The sequence below is a fragment of the Daphnia pulicaria genome, chromosome 4, assembly GCF_021234035.1.
Source record: "Daphnia pulicaria isolate SC F1-1A chromosome 4, SC_F0-13Bv2, whole genome shotgun sequence".
Taxonomy (NCBI): domain Eukaryota; kingdom Metazoa; phylum Arthropoda; class Branchiopoda; order Diplostraca; family Daphniidae; genus Daphnia; species Daphnia pulicaria.
Genome location: NC_060916.1, coordinates 13,797,505 through 13,823,975, shown reverse-complemented (window position 1 = coordinate 13,823,975; position 26,471 = coordinate 13,797,505). Strand labels below are relative to the sequence as shown.

The window sequence follows — 26,471 nt, the reverse complement described above, 5'->3', positions numbered from 1 at the left end:
TCTCCCCCAGCAGCTCGCGTGTGTGTTTTTTCCTCCGGCTTTTTTTTTCTCTTACTTCCATCCGGCGCAGCTGTTTTTTCCATCGTTTCATTTAGGGGGTTTCACTGTGCTGGGTGTAGAAAGATACACAATCTCCATTATACGCTCTATTGCCCCTTGCAGGTCTTTGATGCAACACTCTCTCTCCAAAAGTCCCCGAATCAAATATGCTGGGCGCAATTGAAATGGGTTAGCTGATGTTTCATAACTATTGGCCCGTGCGTTTCAAAATGTATTGACGAATGATGATACAAAAAAAACAACACAAAAATGGGGGATTCGATCAATTAATTTTTGGCGGTTTTTTTGTTTTCTTTAAAGAGGCTATACAAATGTAATTGAGTAAATATAATATAGAACTATAGAACAGTATATCAAAGTAATTATGGTATAGCTCCTATTTTTACACACAGATGGGAAAGAACCTTTGTTTTAAATAGACACGATATAAATTTGTTTTAATTGAGAGAGGACTATAGAATTGTTTGTCTTGATTATCGAAGTTGAAAACATTGAGAATTTTTCTTTGGATTGAACGATATTTCCGATAGTGAAATTAAAAATTGGGAAATAAAATTAAAGTGCTGGCGCGTTTTTTTTTGAGGAATTTACAACAAATGATTATTCAAATTGTTATCGCATTGGAAATTCGGAACAAAATTTTATATAGGAACCCTAGACGACAGAAAGACGATTAGAAAATCACGACGTCACAAAAGTTATTTGGCCTGTTGTTGCAAAGACAAAAAACAAGATGGGAGGGAAGACAACATCCGCAAAAAGGAATTGGCAACACAAAATGGCATCAAGCGGAAAATGTCCATAAGAGAAGAAAAAAAACAAAAGTTGTTTGTTGGGCGGTGTCATAAACGGGTAGACGCTGTGTGGATCATACACACAATGTGTACGCGTCGCTATATAGTATTATATATATATTATATCGAGGCAGAGAGAGAGAGAGAGAGAGAGAGAGAGAGTCTATATATACCAAATAAATTATATTGAGAGTGGGAGAGATTGGTTTCGACTTTGATTGCTGAGACTGTGCCGTCGTTTCCAAATAAATATACGACATCGTCTGTGCGGGACGTGATGCTGCTGCTGCTGCCTTTTTATTTTTAAGCCGAGCGCAATGAAAGTAGTTGGTTGCTGTGTGCTGTATGTCTCTCTCTCTTTGTACTACTACAAGTCAGAGAGGCCATTCAAAAATCCGGGATGCCGTAAAGTTGCTGGGCGACGAGCGAGTACTTGATGGCCATGTCACTCGAGTCATCGTAAAGGGCCGGAGCGGTGAGCAAGATGACGAATGAGCCGATCACCGAGGCGATGGTGTACAGCCAGAGGAAGAGCCTATCCAGCACCATGGCGATAAATCCCCAGTCTTTGTCCTCCTGTTATTAAAAAAGAAAAAGAAAAAAGGAAAAATCAAGTTAAAACAAAAAGAAAATAGGAGAAAAAGGGCGGCGCATCAACCCGACCGTGAGGGGCCAATGACGAAAGAAAATGAGATAATAACGTCAAGCCCCGATTCCGCTTTTTCCGGCTATCTTTTAACGAGAAAAAAAGGGGGTCTTTGTGTGTGTGTGTGTGTGACGGGCCCAGTAGCAGTATAGCTTCCGGCCCAGCCACAAACGTATTAAATGAAATATAGAAACAAAAGAAAGACACCACATTGGAGCTTTTGTGTGTGTCATTTGTTTTGTTTTTTTCAAGATAAAAATAAAAATAGAATGAAATTATTATCTCATTTACCGCGTCGTATTCGTCCCGGCGCTTCATGTGATTGCGGATAAACTGGACGTCTCGGATGGCCTTTTGCAGTTCGAGCGGGTAGCGCTTGCGGCGACCCAGTTGGCCCATGTCGCGCAAGTTGGCCGGCACGGGGGGCGGCGGCGGAGGTGGCGGGGGCGGCGACGGCGGCGGCGGAAGATTGTTAAAGTTGATTATCTCGCAGAGCAATTGAGATCCGTAGTTGACTCGTCTCGACCATCTCCGTCCGTCCTTGGAATTCAGCCGCCTGTTGGCGATGTACTGCCGAGAGTCAAATCAAATCGTCCGTTTTAACTTTGGTCATTTTTCACGCCACATCAATCGCGAAAAGTATAAATTCTGGATAACTCGACAATTTCTACCCAGACAGACGGGAGGACAAAAGTTTCTTGGAAAAAAAATAAAAGTTTCGGCCAATGCCATCACTTTTGAATAGGATTTATCGATCAGGAATTTTGGAAAATTGCTAGACGGAAAAAAAAAGTTTGGAAAAAAAAGTGGCCATCCAAAGATAAATAATGGTATAGCCACTCTCTTTAGAGAGAAGAATAAGGGCGTGTTTGTTGGTATAAAGGGTTCCATCTGCTTTTCCTTCTGTACACTTATAGGAGGCATATATATTTACTACTACACCCAAACGATGACAACTCGTGAATCGTCAATAACCTATAGCTATAGCGTTCTTGGTGGGCCATGGCGGAGAAGTCGCCTATAGGATGGGCGAGAGGACAGAAGGGCAATCTACTTTGTTGTAAATCAGGTCGGCCAGCAGGCCCGAAAGCCCCTCGTGCGCTCTATTATCAAAGCATCAAGACGACGTAACGAACTGTATACACATCGATGGATCCTCTCTCGACTTCAAATGGGCAGCGATGGAGGGGAGGGGCTCTCTATTGGTCGTCGATATTACTCTGGACTCGCCCTCAACGTTTCCCCGGCTATTCCGGGACGAGGAGGACATAAATTTCGCTTCCGCTTTCCATTTGCGGGTGGAGGGGGGGGGGGGGTTACAGATCCATTATCTATTTTATTTTAGCTTTTGCCCCGATTGAAACGCAATAAATATTAGAGGAGATTTTATTTATGACGAGAGAAAAATGACTTCGATTTACTGAAATGATTTTTTAAGAAATTATTACACGACTACGACAGAGGCGGACTGTTAGATGAATTAAGATTTAAATATCCAGTTTAGTCGAGGCAAAGAAACGAAATGCGGCCCAATTAGATTCGACTATTTGCATAATCAGGTTGTCGCATTTAATCGCATTAACTAATCCAAGAGAGAAAATGCCCCAGCAAGTCCAATCAGCCAAGAATGGACATGTATAATATCAGGGAATTTCCTTCTTCTGTTTCCATAGTCAGAGATTCGCAAGACTTAGCGAAGGAGACGTATGCGACTCGGCGCAATGTCGCAATTCCGACATCTGAATTATTCAAATTTGTGTCACGCAGCTGGTACAGACGACGACGACGAGTTAGGGTTAGAAAGAATGTATTGTAATTCTTGGCAAATGGCAGTTGTCTGTCGACATCAAATTAAATGCCAAGAGAAAATGCGCTTTTTGTTTTTTAACGTTTTTTAAATTAAATGCGCAATTCCATTTTTTTTTTACTTTACTAATACTATGCCTGTTGGTTGCGCTTAACTGAAACGGGTTAAAATTTAGGGAAATAACGTTTTGAATGGATAATTGTACCCACAAATTTAGTTTGAAAAGAAATTCAATTATCGTTACAACGGCAAAATTATCTCTCAAGTTGGCATCCGTTCTAAAAATTATCAAAGTTCATCCGTCCCAAGCGAATGCCCCGAAGCACATTTTGCGCTGATCGACACAAATTTGAATTCGCACAGGCAATTTGTTAGAATTAAAGATAATTATTATGGTAACTTTATAGTTCTGATTTACGAACATTGTGTCCGAGAAACACAACTCAAGAATTAAGTTGGTAGTTGTTAACTAAATGAATACGTATGACCTTTTGGGCCTTAAGTAGTTGCAGCATTTCACAAGTCTATCAGCGATGGATGCGAGACTACGAGATACTTGATTCTAGGTTTTTACATTAAGTAGTCTAATATGTTGCTGAATATCTAATCAATCACTTCCTTACCGTCCAGTGGATTTGAACCGATCAACTGGGGCGCAATGTACGGAAAAGGTAATGAAGAGATTGATATCAACAAGTTACATTGACACCTGTCACAATTTTAAATGAAATATTCCGTCATATTTATCTCATTTCCTCAGCAAAACTGGATTAGTAAATATCTTGCATTTGGAATCGCTGGCGTAGGTTATTGGTATGAATAATAGGGGAAGTTTATAATTAAAACGCGTTGTTATGTTGGTGGGTAGTTATGTTCACGATTCAAAAACCTAACTCAACATCCGCTTCCGTGCAGAATAGTTCAACAATTCCAACTTGTCGGCAGAACTTAATTAACCAACGACGGAATAGTGAAGAATTCGCCTCGAGCAATTTGCCATTCCCATAGGTTCGTAAAAACCCGTAAACTCCATTTCAAATTAAAATTCGAATTATGCGGAGATTTTTCCAATTTCAAATGCGAAATGAAATGTTGAAATGATAAACGAAAGCAGAGAACAATTTTAAAAAGCTCCCCTTATCCCTTTTCACGGCTGTCCCGAGGAGAAACTGAAAACCGCTGAAAACTACAGTTAGTTCCTCAAATGTCTTCCCGTCAAACCTCTAATTGCAATTCAATTTGAATTCCCAAAAATGAACACGGTTAGGCAGCAGCGCAACCTTAAGTGTATGATAACGATAAATCCGGGCACTAAGAAGTGATTGACTGACCAAGACTGACGACGAGTTTCGCCGAATTTCCTGCGTCCATTTAGGCGGGAAGAGCAGGTTAAGTAGTTAGACTTATTTCTTAAGCTTGTAAACTAATAAAAGTGATCTCATGTTAAAGCTCAATTAGCAATCTTATGATCACATATCTTCCAAGTCTGATTTTCTTTAGACAAGGAATCAATGATTTCGAAAGAAATTGTGTCATAATGAATCGAGTTCGATCTGATAGTTCATTTCTGATGAATGAACACGTTTCTTCAACAACGCAACTATCAGTATAAATCAAAAGAGTGATTGGAAATGTGCATGAAATAAAAAAATGCGAAGAATTGAACTTTAGCGCTTCGCATGCCTACCTAGCTAAGACAAGACGCTTAAGTATTTACATTTCTGTTGAATTAATTGTGAGTTCCAAAATGTAAGTTGGCATTGCACTTAAAATGTCACTCCAACCCAAGCTTGGAGGAATCTATTCTGACGGAATTTATTCAACTATACATCTTGGTTACATTATAACAAAAATAGTGAAGGTTTTAAATTGGGTAGCCATCTCGAATCATTGGTAAGGTTGTTCGCATTCTCTAATACGTGTCACCGATCGGATAGATGTGCTAACCTAAGTTCAATCAATGGGAATAACAAAACTTACGCTCCCCTATCAAGCTCATGAATTTGAAAAAATCAATTTAGACAATATGCACTCGCACTGCCACATAACAAACCTTTCGTTCGTCCCCCCACCCTAAGAAATATCACAAAGATTGCTACATCCTTGTAGCCCCGCCCAGCATATATACATCCGCCACACACACGCCATACACATCTAGATCTTAATAGGACCCTAAACTTTCAACTGGATAACTCCCGGAGGAGTTTCATAGAAGAGAAACATCTGATGTTGGAAATTTCTTCAATGACTACCAATTAAACTTTAAATGTTATTCGATTTCACTTCTGACGAATGAACACGATTCTTCAACAGAGCAACGATCACGTTAATTCAAAAGAGTGATTGGAAATATGCATGGAACTTACTAATATAACGAGTTCAATTTTAACGCTTCTCATGTCCACCCAGCTAAGACACGACGGTTAAGTATTTACATTTCTACCTGTCAATTACACATAATTGTCTAAGATAGTTATTGATGTGGAAGAACATTAAGTTTCTCAACATCTGCCAGGAAGTTAGCCGACAACACTCAGACGGTGAAAAGGCAAAATTCCTTAATAAAGACCTTAAGTACAGATAAGATATAGTAAAGGTATTTAAATGGTTAGCCATCTCGGAGGTGTTAAGCTAAAATTTGCATTATTTAATGCGTGACACGGATCGGATCCATGTGTTAACCTAAGGCCAATCAACGGCACTAATAAAACTTATCCTCTCCTATCAAGCTCATGAATTTAAACAAATGAATTAAAACAATTTGCACTTCCAAAAGACACGCCATTCGCTCGTCAAAAATTTTAAAATTTTGTGAAGCAATCGTTAATGAATGCCTCTCACGATCTCTCCTGATCCCAAGTCCCTTTAAAATCTTGAAAGACGGCCCGAAGAAGAAACCTCTGATCTTCAAATTCCACAAACAACTTCCAAACATACCTGAAATAAAACTCCTTTTTAATTCAGATAAATGAACACGGATCATCAACAGCAAAACTGTTGGGTAAATGGTGATCGAAAGACTGGAAAACGATAAGTGATGGCTAACGTAGCGAGGGCAGTTACTGTAATTCAAATGTTCAATTGGGAGAGAATAGAAGGTTAAATTAATTCATTTTGATTAGGATAGTTTATGAGTTCTATCCATCAAGTCCACAACTAGGAAGAACGTGTTTGCCTGGTAAGCCGAAACTTCAAAACATGAGTAGTCGAGCACTGATGTCAAAAAAGCAAAGCACAATACAGTGTCTGCAATGCCTGGTCCAGGATATGATATGCCATTAAAAAACGTTATATTCGTGGATTATGAAACAACGTCAACATGAAATCAAGTTCACTAATGTCGGTGACACAGACGTACAATGTCGAGTGAACTCATCAGTTGGTATTAACCAAATTAGCGGAGCCAACAGAACTATCGCCGTACTTGTCAGGTTCGCGAATAAAAAATTACCATTATTCATGCGGTATGATTCAACAACCCGAAAATGACGATTTCAATTACGTTATGCAAGGAGTATCGCTAAATAAGCGCAATATCACCTATGGCAATTTAATCGAATTGCAATGCCAGTGAAAACTCTTTAAAGGGTAATATAAAATAATAGCTTTTTAAGTCACAAAGCGATCTGTTTCTAATAATCGAAAAATCCAAACATTTGAAATTTTTTTTTACAGTTTTTAAGTAAATGCCACTCACAAGCGACTGCACCTTTTCACGGCTGTCTCGAGGAGAAACTAAAATTATTTCCAGTTCCTCGAATAAATTCTCATCCAACCTCAAATGCACTTCTATTAAAATTTTGACAAATGAACAATGTTCGTCAACAGTAAAACTTTCAGGCGTGTGACAATCAAAAGACTGGAAATTAAGAGATGATTAGTTAATGTAGCGACTTCAGTTACTGCAATTCATCTGTCCAATTAGGCGACAAGATAAGGTGAAGTAATGAGCTACATTAAAGAATAAATTTAATTTCAAATGCGAGACCTGAAAGAAACTTGTTTTATTAAGCGGTGGAGCTGATTATTAATTATGTCAGTTTCAGATCCAGGTTTCTAGACCAGTAGCAAATGAAGACAAATTCGTGGCCTTTTAAACACCGCTCAACATGTTAACTATGTTCACTAATATTGAGGTCACAGACTAACAGCGTCGATTGAACTCATCAGCTAAAATCTAAAAAATTTACGAAGCTAACTTAACTATTGTCGTGCTTGTCAGGTTCACAAATAAAAATGGCCATTAGTCATGCGGTATGATTCAATAGCCCGAAATCGACAGATTTCAATTTATATATTTTCACGTGGTGCCGCAAACCAGCGCAATAACGCCTACAGCATTTTAGGCGTCTTGCAATGCCCGCACGAAATTTGTAAAAGAATGAACAAGTTAAAGAGGGTACTTTTTTAGATAAAATTTTGAAAGTGAATTTTTGTTTTCAATTGCCAAGTAAATGCCACTCATGAGCCTTGTGTTTCTTTTACAATTTTCCCAAAGAAAAATGTCGGATGTTGCTAATTTCTTCAATGGCTTCCAATCAAACCACATATGTAGTTTGATTTCACTGTGAACTGTGAACACGATTCGTTAACAGCGCAACTATTTATTGTATGTTGCATTAAAGGACTAGATACTAAGAAGTGATTGTAACGTAGCGAGTGCAGTTACTGGAATTCACCAGTCCAATTAGGAGAGAAGAGAAGGTTAAGAATTCTGTTTGAATAAAATAGCTGAAGTCCTGAACCTGATAGATAAGGCTCCCTCCATAACTCACACCATTTACCTTGCATTTAAATCAAGGGAACATGTTGTGACGTTACTGAAGCAATATCAACACTGAGTTTTGCAATACTAAACAAAAAACGATAAATTCGGGGTTTATAACACCCCTTCGACATGTAACCCAAGTTCATCAATGTTGTGGAAATCAACGCACAGTGTCGACTAAACTCTACAGTTAGTATTTACCAATTTAACGAAACTAATTAATATACCGCCGTACTTGTCAAGTTCACGATTAAAAAATTACCGTTAGTCACGCGTTATGATTCAATAGCCCGAAAACCAAAATTTCAATACGTAATTTCACGTGGTACCGCAAACCTTTGCTACAGTGCCTACGGCATTTTAGGCGTCTTGCAATGACTGCACGAAAGTTGTAAAAAGAACAAAAAAGTTATACAAAGCAATTCGTTTGTACGTATTTTAAAATAAAATTTTGAAAGCTAAATTTTGTTTTGCAATCGTTAAGTGAATGCCGCTTACGAGAGGCCTCGTTCCTGTTTTACGACTCTCCCAAGGAAAAACTTCTGATAACCGTAGGCCTATAACTTGAATGACTTCCAATCAAACTTTAAATGTAGTTCGATTTTAATTCTGATGAATGAACACGGTTCTTTACTAGCGCAACTATCAGTTTCAGTCAAAAGAGTTAATGGATATGTGCAAGAAATTGACCAATGCGACGAGTTAACTCACAACGCTTCACATGTCAACCTAGCTACGAAAGCACGGTTAAGTAATTAAATTTCTATTAGTTAAATACTGAGTGTATCCATAACATTTTGAGTATATTGGTCATTCTAAATTTCCCCCTTCCACCTATTAAGGAAAAAGGACGAAAATTTATGTTGAGACCGAAATACAACAAATGAACTTGGGTTACCTTGGAAAGAAAATATTAATGGGTATTAAATGAGTAGCCGTCTCGAAGGTGATAAGCTTAAGTTCACATTCCAACATACGTGGCATCGATCGGATACAAGTGTTAACCTGAGTTCAATCAACGACACTGATAAAACTTTTCCTCTTCTATCAAGCTCATGAATTTAAAAAATCAATTAAGACGATTTCACTGCCACAAGACACGCCATTCGTTCATACACCCCCCTAAAAAAAATATATATTTTACCCATAAAGAATTCTACATCTGTGTAGCCCCGCCCAACAGATATATATCCGCCACACAGACACACACACATCAATAGATCTCAATAGGACCCTACACTTTCAACTGGATAACTCCCGGAGGAGTTTCATGGAATAAGACTTCCTCCATCTTCTTTCCCCCCCTTCTTATATCGGCGATCACTTCTCGCCCCAACAATTTCCCCAAACAACAACAACAACATCGGAGAACCTTTACACAGTAGGAAAGCAATCCCTCCCGCAGTCCTTTTCATCCTTCTTTGCCTACACGACATCTTTTTCCTTCGGCTTTCCTCTTCTATATTACATCTAAATATCCTCCGGGCTTTCTCTCAGGTTTTTCCTCAACAACAGCCGATGGATGTGATAAGCGGAAGGGACCGTTCTCTCTATCAAAAAGGAGGCCAATATATATACCGATCCTCGTCTATCCTGCCGCATCGACTGACGTCTATCTCTACTGCATCTCTTCTCTATATAAATAAATATAAGAACAATATAAGTCGGCCCGGGAGGGAAAAAAGGCGATGGAGAGTTAAAAAAAAGAAAATAATAAAAAAAAAAGGAGCGCGAGCCCCAATTCGGATGAATGACGATATATACACACCGCCAAAAGCCCATGCAAGAGAAAGATATTGCTTGTCATTTCGCGCTTCATTTGATGCGCATATATTGCGATTCCTGCTGCTAGTCATCGTCCCCCTCCCTCCCCGCACATATATATAGCCCACCATCGACTCCATCCATCCACGACCGAATAATTTAGCGACGCCTTTCGCTCTTATTGTCGGCCCACATCATTTCTCTTCGAGATACCGAACGGATAAAAAAAATATAGAGACGAGCCAGACATGCACGGGAGTAAAAAAAAAGAGTCGTGCAATTTTTTTCCTTTCGTTCGAAAGGCGACACAGCACACACATACTATATTCGGTTTGCTTCGCTTGACTGCATACTACTACATAGGGCGGCTGATTTATTCATGTCACGTCGCCGGGCGGTCGTCAACGTGCCCTAGAAAACCTATACCCCACCCCACCCCACCACCATTGGACAACTGGCCAAGTGCTTAGAGTGGGTTTTATGTTACCCGGAAGAAGTAAAAAAAGGAAAGGCGAAAAAAGATGTATGCGAATTCGGTCGACGACATTCGACAGATATTTGTGTTCAAAATATAACGGGACTAAAAGAGAGAGAGAGAAAAACAATTGGATTTGGGAGCTGACCTTCATGCGTTCCTCGACTTCCTCGTTGACCCGTTTGGGGACCCGCATCAGGAGGATCTTTGGCAGCCGGTGGATGAAGATTCGCCGGACCCACGGCGCCATTTTGTGGGTGGAAGGCTTGCGGTAGTGCATGTTGAGGATGACGATGGTGATGAGGACAGAGAGGCCGACCAGGAACATGGTGAAGAGCAAGTATTTGCCGAGCAAGGGGACGGCCAGCGACGTGGACGGGATGATCTCCGAAATGAGCAAGAAGAACATGGTCTGCGAGAGGAGGATGGAAATGCACAGGGCCACCTTCTCGCCGGAATCGGCCGGAAGGTAAAACACCAAAATCGAGAGGCAGGAAATGCCCACGCAGGGGATGATCAGGTTGACCGTGTAGAACAGAGTTTTCCGTCGCAGGGTCATGTTGAAAAAGATGTCTGCAACAAAAACAACCAAATAATAAAATATTTAATTCACCACACAGTATATATAGAAAAACCATGGCCGGAAGGATCCCAAACAAAATAAAGAGTCCCAGTCTCATTCGTCAACTGTCAAAGACAGTGAAGCACTCAAAGTTGATGGGGATCAGGAGCGTTTAAAAAAGAGACACGAACGCCATACCCCCGGCCCACCCGAGAAAAAAAGCGGATGGACATGAAAAACACACACACGCACGCTCGTGTGATCTTGACGGATCGTTTCTATACGAGTACACACGTACAGACAGCATCCTCTCCATCCGGATATTTCTTTTCTTCTCTCCTCTCTCCCGATTTTTTTCCACGTTTATTTCCTTTTATTTTTTTATTTTTCGGCTTTTGTTTCATTTTTCCAGTGCTGGTAAGGAGGGCGCGCTAGAATATCATAGGAAAAGGAGAGCTGAAAAGAAGAAACTCACCAGGGTAGAACTCGTTGGGGCAGCACTCGTAAAACTTCTCATGGCGTTCGGCCGGCACGCTGATTATGTCCCATTCAACGCTTGGGTAATAGTCCTTCAAGTTGATGCCAATCTCGACCAGATTGTCCGATGAGTTGATGTGTCTCAAATCCATCTGAGATGTATATTATATAGGAGGAGGCCAGCACAGCCATTGGCCACACCCCAGAAAAGAAAAGAGAAAAGAATAAGAAAATGTTAAAACTCGTTAGTTGCCATCATTTTTAGTCTTGTTTCGGCATCCGCCCACCTCTCCGCAGTATACAGCAGACAACTAAAAAAGTAACTCTTAGTTTTCCTCTTATTATTAAAAGAAATCAAAACAAAAGGCGACCAAGGTTGCACAGTGAGTGGGTTTTGCCATGTTGTTATTATCGGGCCGGCAGCCAAGTCGGATCCATCAGAACTGACAGCCATGTAAAAGAAGAGAGTCGGCATCCAGCAGCAAAATAAAAGGATAAAAAGGAAACAAGGACATAACATTGGAAGGAGGGAGGGGGCAGATGAATCAAAGGAATCTTTTCATTCTTGAATAATACGTAGGGATAAAAAAAGGAAAAGAAGAGAGAGATGTGCGCTGGTAATAAGATGAAGACGGAATGGATGGAGGAAAGGCAAAAGCGGAAGTGTAGATTTGCCAAAAGAAAAGGGCAAGCGGCGGCGGCGGCTATACATGGCGGGCAACTTGGTATTAAAAAAAAAAAAAAAAGAACCGTCATCCCTTGTATAGTAGTACTAGTTCTTCTTCGACTACTACTACTAGCCTAGCACACAGTAGATTAGAATGAGATAGATGAGATAGAGAGGCCTAGACGGGCGAAGGAACGCCATTTCCCTTCGGGTAATAGAGAACTTCCCAGAGCTCGGCGCTAGACTGGAAATGTTGCAAAAGGCTCTTTTTTTTCTTCTTTTCTTTTCTCTCTGTGTAACGATCATTTCCCTGGTGGCAGCCGGCCCATTAGCTGCTCTATTCAACACACCGCCCCCTTTCTCCCTCCTCTTCCCATGTTGGGAAAACTAACTCCTTTCATTTCCCTCTTCCGACCTTCCAGACGTCGACCCCGCAATGTCTAACACATCCAACATCTTTCTCCGACTCGCAGAATAAACAAAAAATTGGGGCGTCGCACGTCCGCAATGAAAGGCTAACAATTAACCAGAGCATTTGACGTGACTCCCCCACCGTGTCCCAAAAAAGTTGTGAAGGTTCTAAACTTCGTTTGAATTGACGCGCGGTTATTTCCCCCCAAAAAAACAATTGAATTGTAGTTTCTTAAAAAAGTTTCCCTTTGTTATTTTTTGGTAAATTTACCTGAAGGCCATTGTGAGACCACGGACCAAACTTCAAGAAGCACGTCTGCGTGTCGAAGGGGAACCACTCGACGTCGATTTCGCAATACGATTTGAAAATGGCCGGGGGATTCCTGCGTAGGAAGAAAAGGGGGAGAATTAAGTTAATTTAGGCAATTCAAATCTCCCGTTCGAGAGTTATCAAATAAGTTTTTGCTGGTACCATTTGACGTGGCCGTCGTAGTGCAGGATGGCTTTGGTCATTGTAGTCACGACGTACTCCCCATCGGCGCTATAATCAATCGAATCAAACGGAAGGAGAAAAAAAATTGACGGGATTAATGGCATGTCGCTTACTACTCCTAAACACGTTATTTTTCAATGACTGGTATGTGGTGTCAAATGTTAAGAGCTATAGCGTCGTAAACAATGTGTCAAATTCTTCTTTGTCATTTACTTGTTGTAGAGGAGAATGTCTGGCAGCCAGAGGAGCTCCGAGGGGACGATGAGCTGCTCCACGCCGCCGTACTCGTCCGGTTCCCAATTCAGTTTCGAATCCATCCAATCCTTTTCCAAGTGAAAATAATAAATCAATTGAAATGAACAAAAAAAAAACACATAAAATTTCGAGTTGAATATCAATCACATTTCCCCCCTCCTTTTATACATTTCTAAGGCTGTCCGAGTCGTATAACAGTCGGCCGGAGCTGACGGGATCCATCCGTTATAGCCCCCCCAAAAAATATTTGATCTCGAAATAAAAAATGTTCTCCATTTTTCTAAGGGAAACACATAAACAAAGTGCGGGGTGAATCTCTCGCGATGCCTAGACACAAAACACGCACACATATGAAAACGCGCGCGTGTGTGTGGGTGGGTGTTTTATGCACAAATAAAAACAAACTGGCGGCCCCAATAGAAATTTTCTTTTCTTCAGCACGGCGGCAGCACTCTGCCATTATTGATCCCAATTGGATCCTGCCGGGCTGCCTTCTGGGTAAGAGACTAAAGCAGCAGCTGCTGCTGCTGCAGCTACACAACTGTACAGACGTACTATAGGCAACGAGCTCTTTTAATACATATTGACTGTATTACTCCTATACGCCGAGAGAGAGAGATGAAAATGTAACGGCACTCGGTCCTGCTGCTGCCACCACCGCTCCTGGTGTTGCGTATTATATTAAGAAACAAGGAGCAAGTCTAGGAGCCTAGCTTCCCCCCGTTTTTCGCCATTCAGTTCCTACCAAGTCCAAGACGAGAAACGTTGAAATTTGTATCGATCCGCCTGAATATTCTTTCTCGGTTGGTGATGACGAGACCTATGCTGGCAGCCTCTCATAACTTAATCAAGTACGACGTTAACTAGGCTATTTAGAAAAGGCGAGAGACCGGGAAAATTAAAAATGGAACTCCCACCAACTCGACGGGGCGTAATCTAATCAAAACAAGAACTCTATACTCTCTCGCTAGACCAGCAGCCGCTGCCTACGCACTCACGCTTCCAGCCATTTTCTCTCTCTCTCGTCGATGATGACGTAGGACTGAACATCTCTAATAAAGCTCTTTCAGAGGGGGGAAAACTTTTGGAGATTATACAGAGCAAACAAAACAAGCTAGAGAGAGAGAGAGAGAGGCCAGACCGCAACGTTTGTTTACAAATTGATATGGCAAATATCGTTTCCGAATAAGTTTCGTTTTGGCTAGCTCCACATTTCTTTTCTTTCTTTTGTGCGTGTTGACTTGACATCATTATTCTTTTTTTTTCTCTCCGTATCTGGTTCGTTTTTCCATCGGGAATTTACTTCATCCGGATCGTCTTGATTTATCAATGCCCTCTGGTTCTGAATATATATCTACAAGCTTGGATGTACTGTGTGTGTATAGAGTGACTGGCTGTTGTGTGCATGTTTTGTTTTATCGTCTAAAAGGGGGGAGAGAGAGAGGAGATATAAAGACGTAGGCTGTATTTATATTTCGCGTTTTGTATAATACGTTTCTCTCTCTTGGATTGTTCCACCGCTTGACAACAACAGTCTACGTCTCATTTTTATTTCTGGGAAATAACAAGGGCCGTGGCTTGGGATGGGCAAACGAATATAAAAATGTAAGAAGGGATGGAAGGAGAAAATATACATGCAAGGAGATGGAGGAAACGGACGCATTTTTCTATCTCTTTCCCCCGCTTTCCCCGAGTTATAATAACATATCCCCGCCTTCTTTACTCCATTTTTTTTCTCCTACCCATTTTCTGTTCTTTCTCCTCTACATAAACTGGTCCTCTACGCTTATACATTTAGACTTGCCTTGAATATTTCACCAAGAAACGGACACTGGAGCCTGGGCAATCTCATTGCTGGGTTGTAGAGTATGTATATATACACACACTTGGCTAAAGTCTGTTTTCCTATACTATTTCTACCCTTTATCTGGATGTGTATACCTTTCTGTTTTGATGCCAGTTGCTGCGCAGACTGTACTGCATCACACATTCAGATGCAACCGACAACAATAAAACCATCTCCCACTCCTTGCCTACGTTGCAACAACAGAAAACGGTATCCACCCTTCCCAGCAGATGAAATGGAAACACGATATCAGATAGGGCAGCCCATATCAGATAGGGATGTCCAGAGTGGAATAAGAATGTAGAAAATGCATTTTATACTCACATGTTCCACCCAAACGTTGGTAGTGAGAATCTGGTTTTTCAGGTCCTGGTATTCACACATACACACAAAGAGAAAAAAAACAGAATAAAAAGATTAGATTCACGAAAAGAAAAAAAAAGTGCACATGAGAGAGTGAAACATATTGAATCAGATCTTTTGTCAAAAGTAGTAGTATAGCTCGAGATTTTTTGGAAATGGAACATAATACAACCTGTTATATGCATCTCAAATAGTCTTTCTTCAAACACATTTCCAGACTCTTAACAGCAAAAAGCATGGTCGGACAACTTCTGTCGTCTGCATGTCGCCATTGCTGTGAAAAACGAATCAAATGGGCTTTCGAAGCAGCTCTTTCACATTCGAACTGACGGGCTCAAAAATTCAATTCACGACGGAAATTAAACCTATCACAAATCCCCTGCTATACGTATATAAAACTTAAACATATTTTTAACCTCAAAATTTTGTTTAATAAATTACACGAGATTCATCAATTCGACACTAGGGTGCTGACCAAAATCGTCAAGCGGAAAGTGATTGAATGTTTTGTGTGTGACACGCGTTTTGGCTCTGACCTTAAACACTTAAGCAACGTACCCAGTGGCCCCCTTTTCTGGGAGGATTACATCATCAGCAGTCCCGCGTTTTTCGCATGGTAACAAATGTTTCCAACGATAGAAAGTCTATAGGAAACTATCTTGCATGGAAGACATTACGCGATCTAGAGATGCAGGCCACGAACTCTTGTTGGCTGGCTGCCGCTCCCTATAGCTTTATTGCATTCGCCCGAACGCTGCCGGAATATCTCTTCCTATCTGTAGATGTAATAGCACATAATAAACGGGCAGAGCAGCAGCACAGCAGGGTTTTATTTTTATATTTTTCGGGCCAGAAAAGGGAGTGGATTCAGTTCACGCTATAGACATACATCGGGTGAAACGAAATTGTTAAAACGGTTGACACAAAATGACGTGCTGCTGCTGCTGAACCGATTCTAATTAATTTCGGGGCGCGCGAAATATGTTATTTGACGTGACGCCTATAGCTTCATCACGCTCCGAGGAATAAGGCTGAAACGATGTGCGCTGTTGCAGCCATCATCAACGACCCTCGTTAATTAAATTCAGGCTCAATCTATAACGAGTTTCACTGTGGATTATTATTATTGCACCGTACGTTCCTTGCGTCTTATAAAAAAATAATTAAATTAAAATAATAATTAACTATTCATTCCCCCAAATTATTTAAATTTTCCCAACGTTGATTATATAATAACTGAGGAATTGAGTGCCAGCATCAAACTGAATTTCATTCGACTCGCCTCGGGGGATGTATACAAGCGCAGTTGTATTTCATCAGGCGGCCGAAACTCTCTCATTTTCGTGAGTTGCGCGTGTATCCTTTGTTTGCCGCTGGGCTCTACGTGATATAGTCTAAATAAATGATTCATTCGCAAGCCCAACATCTAAAGAGCAAAGAGAAAGAGGAAGAGGGGGGGGGGCATCGTCATGATAAGTGTCTGACAGCTGGAGTGGCGTATAATAATTCCCTCCGAAATATAAGAGTGCGTCTCTCCATTTTGTTTTTTTGAAAATTTTGGTTATTTTTTTTTGGCGGGGAATTTGAAATAATAACAATTTTTGTTGCGAACGTGACTGGAAAGGATATACATACATATAAAAGCGGTTTCAAGTGTCTCCATCACTTGTCTAATTGCAAATATAAGCTGTATTTGATTTGCAACACGTTCCAAGGGAAGTTATATGCAACTCTTCTCTCATCTCTAGCTCCTTTCTCTTTTTCCGCTAATTATACGCCCAGTTATATTATGCCGCATCAGCTCAAAACTCATCGCTTTTCATCTTCTTCTTCTTCTTCGCGCTCATTAGTGAAAACTTTGAGCGTTTGTAGTTTTGCCACACAGCAGAAAACCTTCCGGGCCTGAGTTTGATAGAGTATGATAGGCGCTGGAAATAGGAAAAAGAAAAAGTTATATGCGCCTCTATATAACTCTCTCTCTCTCTCTCTGATTTGATCAACTTTTCCTCGGCTATAGCTGCTGGCTGGCTGCTGCTGCTGCCTATCTTAGGACTATAATACGGACTATAGTATATACAGACGCGAGTGGGATATATCGAGCTAGATCCTACTTTACCATGCAGGCTGCATAGACATCATAATCGCATCACGGATGTATCAATTTCTTTTATCTTCTTTTTCGCTTTCACGATTCGAGCGAATGTGAGAACTTTGATCAAACAGCAGTTTTTCTTTTTCTTTTTCTTTTGTACATATAGAGATCGAAAAATGTTATAATTCAACAGGTTCGTTTGACTATATATTCAGCTACTGAGCGCGCAGTGTGTATAGGGCGTTGTTATATCAAGTTGAAGACCTACGACTGATGGAGAAAATGGCTGTTATAGTGTAGGCCTTTATACAATCATTTCTTTTTCTATAAATGTTAACTTTGAAGTTGGCTATTGCATTTTTTCGTGGAAACTTCTATATAGCCTATATACGGCTGCTGATGAATAGAGAGCTGATTCTGAATGGGCATCAGGATTTTCTTATACAGTATTTTCTTGATTTTCTTCGTTTTTTTATATATATCAAAGCTGACTATCAAATGAGGGTGAGCCGCCCTTTTCATCGCACCAGACTCGACCTCCAGCACAAGCGCGCACACATGCACCAGGGACTTGAAACTATTTGAGATTTCTTTGAGCTACTCTCCGCCCGCGCCCTTTCAATCTCCATGGAAATCTATAAAAGCCATATATATATATATATGCACACCTAACATTTAAAGTCTCGACAGAATTCTCTCTATCAAAGTTTACTTTCGCTGTATATAATATTCCCCTCTGCTGTATATATTTTTTATATTTGAGAAACCTTCTGTGGTGATAAAATAAACCGCACCACATGAAAGGGAATAATTTATCAAACAAACCGCGGCGCGCAGAAAATGCATATTTGAATATCAAATCTATTCTACTATATATTAAACATTAAAAAAAGGAGAGGCCATATGACGACAGACCTTTGGCGGACCAAACGGAATAAATAAATAATAAGAATATATATAGGAGATGAATGGGGCGTTGACCCGAAATACATGCATGATTAAATCTTTAAAAAAAAAAAGAAAAAAGGAATTGATATCAATTTCTCACAAGATCATTATTGTCCACTTTGGGGATGTTATATAAATATGGCGGCGGAGCTATAAGCGCAGCAATGACGCCACAGCATCGTCAGTCCGCATCCATGCACACAAGTTCTCTCTGTGTGTGTGTGAGAGCTATATAATACAATTACATCAAGTGTGTTTGCCTCCCCCGGGCTCTGTTGCTGTTGCAGAAATATATATATATATATATATAACCTGTCGCGGAGATATATACACACACAAAAGGGCAGCAGCAAAGAAGAAAAAGGATGTATAGAGCTTTTGTAAAGGAGATATATATGTTCTTAGCGCTCTTTTTTCTTCTTTTTTTTCCTATTATATCCTATACCAGGGCAGAGATATAATAAAACCTGGGATTTTATGACATGGTAAATTGCCGCCGTCCCTCCCGCTCTCTCCAGTCCTTTTGCTGGGCGCCTCAACAACACAAACAACATTTAGCGGATATAGTCGCCGTCGTTCACTCTTTCTCGCTGTATATAGCGCAAAATGTCACAGCCGAGCGCTTAAATCTTTTGGCGGTTATTTTATATCAATTTCATAGGCGCGGGCGACATCACGCACCGCAAAAGCGTTTGCAGCCGGACACTCTTTTTTGGCGGCTTTTCTTATATAATATAATAATAATATATGAGTGATGAATTATTATTATATTTGTTGATGGCGGGCCGTGGAAAAGGTCCAAAGTGGTCGGAGCCTGTGGGCTCTCTTTTTTTTATTGTTATGGCCTATCAGTCGTGTCTGGATGTTATTATGGGGTCATCTTGTATTATTATATAGGCCAGCGCACATCACATATATATAGAGCGTGCCGGCCGCTCATCGCGTCTGCTGCTGCTGCTGTGTACATATTTATGTTATGAGACGGCCTGCTGGGCACCGCTTTTGCACCAGCATCAGAGTTATGCCTGTACACTTTTGTACAGAGGCTCGTCCATCACGACAGCACACGACTGCAACAGAAGCGCCAATCCAATTCAATTTCCCCCGTCGTCACGGGGGTGGTCCTGTGTTTGCTGGACTCGCCCAGCTCTTCAAAATATATAACCCGTCGAGCTATTACATATAGAAGAGATCTTCTTCTATTAAATATAGAGAAACGATAATACAGCTTTATATTAATAGAGTTAATGTAATTTATATCACTTATTCTATCCCTCTCAGTGTCGTCTTTTCTAAACGATTGAATGGCCATCGGACATTATAAGAATATGGCCCACTTGCACACGATAGATATTTCTGCGTATGTATTTATTTAGACAGGGGAAAGCACTCGGCTTTGATTGCGTTCAAAAGAGCCGAGCTATAAGTGCTCGATAGAAAAACAAGTCAAATCTTCTATATACTTATATAAAACCCACAGCACATATTAAATTGCGTTAGATGCAAACCAAAAAATATAGAAGTGCGGAGTCGGCACGCAATTCTCCGCTCCAGCCTGTATAGAAATAAGTAATCCATCGTCACCTTTTTCTCTCTTATTCGGCCATTGATTGTGTCATCCATCAAATAATCCAATGCCCGCCGCTGCTGCAGAGAAGAAAAAGTGTCTGACGGTGTTGTTATGCTATTATAGACCTTGGGTGCTGTGGTTGGCGATCCACCGAAATGTTTCTCCCGCTCCTGGTTGGCCAGCGTTGAATATAGCATATACTAGCGTCTTATGGTATTATATCTCGAGTCAGTTTAGACAGAAGCAGAGTCTATAACGCAGCAGACTGGAATGTTATTACATAAAAGGACGCGGGCCAGTGCTGCTGCTGCTGTGCACTCTGCGCACTTGCGACTGTATCAATGTTGATCCAGCGTGTCCCCTCCCCTTCAAACCCCGATGATTGTCGGTATAATATAAAGACATTGTATTATAATATCCACACATATAACGTATATAGGTATATAGAGGAGCAGCAGAGAGCAGCTCCTTTTGTTTCCATCTGATGATGTTGACCCTCGGCAAACAAAATATCGAATACGACCAGACCGACTGTCTTTGTCCTTCGATTTCTTGTTATATGACTTGATGGTTGGGAAAAAAAGAGATACAAAAATCGGTAGCCGTCGGTAGCCTACATGGTCTAACTACAATTTCGATGGCCATCGCGTAACATCTATATTACTTTCTATGTATCTAAAAGCCATTTGGGAATTCCTCTTTTTTCCCCTCCCGACTTTGATAGGATTTAATCCCGACCATTTGATTTAGGCCATACTTGGTTTATTGATTAATTTGGGTTTAATTATACGTAGTAGATAAGATCCATTTACTCCAGAACACCCTACAGCCCATCTCCACCCGGCACCCACCCGTTTTTTTAAATCTTTTTTTATTAGAGCTGTCGATCGGAATGATAATGAATCGAACGTCGGAGTTGATTTCGATTAAATGAACATGATTTATAGGGAATTTTGCTAGAATTTGTTACTGCCCTACAGCAGGGATTAAAACTGGTTGAAAGCCATTTATACAATAAAACAAGATTGAATAAGTTATCGAATATTAGATTAGACAATTGACTCAAATAATAGGGCTTTTTCTTGTTTTAAATAACGAATCAGTTCACATTTATAACTGGAGGATGACAGGTTTAGCGCTGAGTTATGTGCAGTCATAATCATCAGTGCAGATTCCAGTTATCAGACCCCACAAACCAACCTCGAATAATTGTGATTGATTCCCAGTTGAAATTCAAAAATTGAAATGTCAAAATATATGGACATCTTCCATCGAAATAGATGACACAATACATGCTTAATGTATCACGACGATTTACCTTTAGTTTCGAGCGTTGCACAACAAGTTAATGAAAAACAGGGTCTCCTCACCAGTTACTTGAGTGTTCATTTACACGAGAAATAAAATCTGCGTTCATCACGAACGGTGTCGTCGTTTGACCGGATTTCGATTCACAATAGATCCCGCCACAACAGAATTTTGAAGGCCTCTGCGCCTGCGAGTGCGCCTGTGACTACGGTTGGGTAATCAGGTTTTGAATCCAATTGATTTATTACGAATAATAATTGTCGGGGTTCCATCAATAGAATTCCACGTCGATCAACTTTGAGTTCATGAAGGTGTTTTACGCACGAAGTGAATTCGTCTTTTTTTTCCTGCTAGTAGTCAGAATAGCTTTGCAGTTGCGCCGTTCGCCTTGGGTGTTGTGTAAGAAGTTGTGTCAACTCCTTTCTTAATGAGGGATCTTTACAAGAATGATAATAAATCGAGCGTCGTAATTGATATCAAGCAAATGAACTTAATTTTGGGGGGCTTTTGCTAGATTTTTTTGCTGCTCTTGGGTAGGGATTTATTTAGAGCGATGCGACTTGATAAAATTCCATAGGACGGAATATGTTAATCAATTTAGGCATTGCCCGTCAATTTATATGTAGGTTAATATTTGATTAAATCTAGCGACTATTTCACAGATGGAATCAGATGCAGTGTTCGATATGAAGTATCATCAGATGGTTCAAAGTCTACAGGTTTTGGAATCAGGGGACGTCAGTGGTTAGGCTATCGACGGCGCCTCCAGATACTCCACACCCGAAACACTCTGATCCTCTTTTTAATTTCTCGAACTCTGTGAAATAATTAGGATGTACATTAAATTAAAATTGTGTCTAACTTTGAGCAGTTGTCTTCACCGATATAAATTATGCTATCACCTCAATAAATCATGAAGTCTTATACTTTAATTGCTGGCGTTGCACAACAAACTTTTGAAAATCAGATTGATTTGATAAGTTTCTTTAATGTTCATTAAACGCGAAAAATAAAATGTGCGTTCATTCCGAGTGGTGTCGTCGCTTGACCGGATTTCAATTGAAAATAATAGATCTTGCCATAGCAGATTTTTGAAAGACTCTGCGCCTGTGACTACGGTAGGGTACGGTAGGTTTTGAATCCAATTTATTTGTTACGAATATAATTGTCGGGGTTCCATCAATAGAAATCCATGTAGATCAACTTTGAATTCATGAACGTGTTTACACGAAGTGTATTCGTCTTTTATTTCCAACCAGTTGGCAGAATATGTAGTTGCGCCGTTCGCCTTGGGTGTTGTGTAAGAAATTGCGCCAACTCCTTTCGTAATGAGGGATCTTTACATGAATGCATCCGACTGTCCCTTTACTAATCAATCGAGCGTCGGAATTGATAGCAAGAAAATGAACTTGATTTCGGGGGAAAATTGCTGGAATTATTTGCTACTCTTAGGCAGAGATTTGATTAAAGCAATACGAATTAATAGATTCCAATAGGATGGAATATGTTAATCAATTATGGTATTTACCGTCAATATATAGAAAGCTTCTTTTTGTGTTCTTTGACAGAAGTTGTCATAGAGTAAATTCGTTGTGCACCTTTTCTCCATGGTGAGGCTATTCAGTCAGTTTTCAAGGAAATCAACGAAAAATACTGAAATTTAAAGAATTTTCATCAGACGTTGATTAGCCTACGAATTCTTTGAGACATAATTCTTCTAATAATTAAATGTAAATGTTCAATGTAAAGTAAAATTTTCCACCGATGTAAGTGATGTCTTACAACTCGATAAATCACGAATTTCATGCTTTATTTCCTGGTGTTGCACAACAAATTTTTGAAAAATAGATTGATTTCATAAGTTTCTTTAGTGTTCATTAACGCGAGATATAATTAGAGTAATAATTCCGAGTCAGTCGTCGCTTGACCGATTTCGATTCGCACAAAAGATCCAGCCTATCAGCCGAATTTTGAAAGACTCTGCGACTGTGACTACGGTTAGGTTATCAAGTTTTTAATCCAATTCATTTATTACGAATAATTGTCGGGGTTCCATCAATAGAATTCCACGTTAATCAACTTTGAGTTCATGAACGTGTTTTCACGAAATTTATTCGTTTTTTATTTCCCACCAGTTGGTAGAATATGTAGTTGCGCCGTTCGCCTTGAGTGTTGTGTAAGAAATTGAGTCAACTCCTTTCATAATGAGGGATCTTTACAAGGATGATAATGAATCGAACGTCGGAATTGATATCAAGAATTGATCTCAATATTGCAACAGCATCTGCATAGTAAAATGGGTGTCTAATGAAATGAAAATGTTTCGAATTATGAAGAGTCTTATAAATACCAATGTAGGTGATACCAAACATCGCAATAAATCACGAATGTTATGCTTTATTTGATGGCGTTGCACAACCAATTTTTGAAAACAGATTGATGTCATCAGTTTCTTTAGTGTTCATTAACGCGAGTAATCAAATATGCGTTCATTTCGAGTGGTGCCGTCGCTTGACCGCATTTCGATCCGCATAATAGAGTCCACCACATCAACAGAATTTTGAAAGACTAAATGGGCCTGTGGCTACGGTATCAGGACTTGAATCAAATTTATTTATTACGATAATGGTCGGAGTTCCATCAATCATCATCGTTATATTACTTGATAGTTGACAAAAGAGATACAAGAAATCGGTAGCCTATAATCTAACTGCAATTTCGATGGCCATCGGGTGTATATATTTTACTCAATATACATCAAAAAGCCATTTGGGAATTCCCTCCCGACTTTGATAGGATATGTAGCTATTTTCTTTGAGTTTTTTTTTTGTCCCCGGCTCTCCGTTGGCGTTCTTGACGTCTTGGCCCATTGTATATATAAAAGCGCAGGCATTCTAAAGGCTCTCCTTCCCCCAGCAGACCAGAAGAAGAAGAAGAAGAAAACGGGACACATCATATAAGCCCAGCCGACAAAAAAAAAAAGGAAGAAGAAGAAAAGAGCGTCAAGAGAAGAGAGAGAAAAGACATTGTCAAATTGGCAATTCTGGTGTATTATTTTCCCCCCTTTTTTTTCTATTGATTTTTCTTTTCCCTATATAGCTCCTCTTGGCTCGGCGGGAGACTTCCTTAGTTCCTTCTCGTGTCGTGAGCTTCTAAAAGTTATTAAAAGGAGAGCGCAACGTTGCCGCTATGTGCTGAGAACGTCTCGTTCCGCGAACATTTTCGCCTTTTGATCAATTGATGTAAAAAGAATAAAAATCAAATCAAGTTGATTCGTTTATATTTATGTACAATCGAGCGCGCGCTTCCGCGGGAAATTAATGATTTTTTCAATCGAATTAATTGGAAAACGTTCTTCAATCTTCAAAGAAAAAGCGCCCAGCGTCCATCAGCTCTCGTCTGTAAAATATATTTAAATAGTTTCCCTTTTTCTGGATTTGATTTCCAGCGAATTTAACTTTTGGCGGGTTGTTCAAGTGATTTCGCGATATATAGATATTGGCTCTTCTATACGCTCTTCTATTTCGACAGATGTGCTCTTCATGTTTGTCTGAATCGCTGGCTGAATGTCTTTTTCTTCTTCTTCTTTCTTCCAGGGAAGAAGGAGAAAGATGACACGGAGCCGCCATTTTGTGTATGCCAGTCAAAGGATAGGAAAATGTGTGTAACCAAGTCAAGCGAAATCCTTCCATAGAAAAAGGAACATCCAGCGTATATAGCAAGGAGCTGCATCATCAGCTCGCCCCGGATCGATGTTATAGACGGTTATAGATATATATATTCCCCCCCTCTTTTTTCTTTTAAAGCTATCGTAGAAGTCTTTTTCTATATACGAGGTCTCCATTTCGTTTAGACATTTATATTCCCGGTATATCAAATAAAATAAAAATCAAATAAAACAAGTCGAAATTCTAAAGGGCGGATGAAGAAAAACTCACCAAATCGATCAGCTGTGACAGATGGAGACCGAGACGGACGGTAACTACTTCGCTGTTGTTGCTAACGGGGCGAATTAGACGGTTGTAATGACTCAGCAGATCGTCGTAGAGACGCTTGGCGTCCGGGTTGGCCCCAGCTGGGCAAAAGTTAACGACCAGAGTCACAGCAAGGATCAAAGAAGAACAAACAGTCGACAAGTAATAATGGGAGGAGGCGGTCCGGCAACTGTGTCGGCCCCACAACATGATGACCGTGTGCTGCTGCTCCTAGCTAACTTTTTCGGTTGTTTTTGTTGTTGCTTGTTGTTCAACAGGCCGTTGCCTTGTTCTTTTGCCTTGATCCTCTATAAAAGGTCAACAAAGGTGCTGCCCACAGTGCCCAGCAACGTGCTGGGTCGCCGCTCAAAGCAGCGAGAGGGGAGGAGCCGGGACTTTAGGGACCGCGAGGATATCTAAAGGAGCCAAAGAGAATAATAATGGCGGCCAGCAGCAGCAGGGCGCTGGTTGTTTGGCTTCTGGATGGCGGACGCTCTTACACCAGCACTAAAAAAGATCCGGGAACGGCACGGCAACCACAGCAGCAGCACACACCCGCTCCTCCTTTAGATATGCATAGACACACAGCGAGGGACGAGCAGGAGCAACCGCCCAAACCTTGTGAATAGTCAAAAAGATTTCGGTCCGTCTCTCTTCTCTTCTGTGGAATTCGATGCTGCTGCCGGACCCCGAAGAGCAGTTCACGTCCCCAGGAAACTTTGCTCCTCTTATTCCTTTTCTCAATCTGCCCAGCACTTTTTTTTGGTTGTTGTGTTCACTGTGTGTTCTCTCTTCTTTTTCTTTTTCTCTTTCCGGACGGGCCGGTTTGAGGTTCTTTTGTGAGCACGGGATGGAAAAACGAGAATTGAACGAGTTAAAGAAACAGCGATGCTGGAAAATAGCGGCCGGCCAATGGTGGACACACGTCAGGTGGCATCAGTACGGAACGGATGAAACAGCCGCCATGGACGTCGTCGCCATGGCAAGACGAAGCGCACGCACACACACAGACAAACTCAGCACGTTCTCTCTATAGGCAGCAGCACAGAACAGCACACACAGCACAGCAGGCCGAACTATGAGGCGGCACCTACACACACTCACACACGAGCGGTGGGTGGGTATGTGTGTACATGGGGGGTATAGGAAAAGCGTTCCGGCAATAGATCAGGGCGGGTGTGTAGTGTATAT

At 40.6% G+C, this 26,471-nt stretch overlaps 1 protein-coding gene across 2 annotated transcripts; it reads right to left on the bottom strand.

Annotated features, from left to right (window-relative positions):
- Nucleotides 1-265: 265 nt before the first annotated feature.
- Nucleotides 266-26,471, bottom strand: LOC124336991 (acetylcholine receptor subunit alpha-L1-like). 2 transcript variants are annotated; one of them, XM_046790984.1, is made up of 9 exons: nucleotides 25,245-26,471; nucleotides 15,350-15,394; nucleotides 13,138-13,247; nucleotides 12,904-12,972; nucleotides 12,703-12,814; nucleotides 11,352-11,505; nucleotides 10,463-10,887; nucleotides 1,792-2,070; nucleotides 266-1,430 (listed from the first exon to the last, which is right to left on the bottom strand). In XM_046790984.1, exons 1-9 carry the CDS (start codon nucleotides 25,488-25,490, stop codon nucleotides 1,242-1,244), a joined length of 1,629 nt encoding a protein of 542 aa, XP_046646940.1. In that variant the 5' UTR covers nucleotides 25,491-26,471; the 3' UTR covers nucleotides 266-1,241. The 2 variants fall into 2 exon arrangements, with proteins under 2 accessions (XP_046646940.1, XP_046646941.1); XM_046790985.1 differs by lacking the exon at nucleotides 25,245-26,471 and adding an exon at nucleotides 15,561-15,603.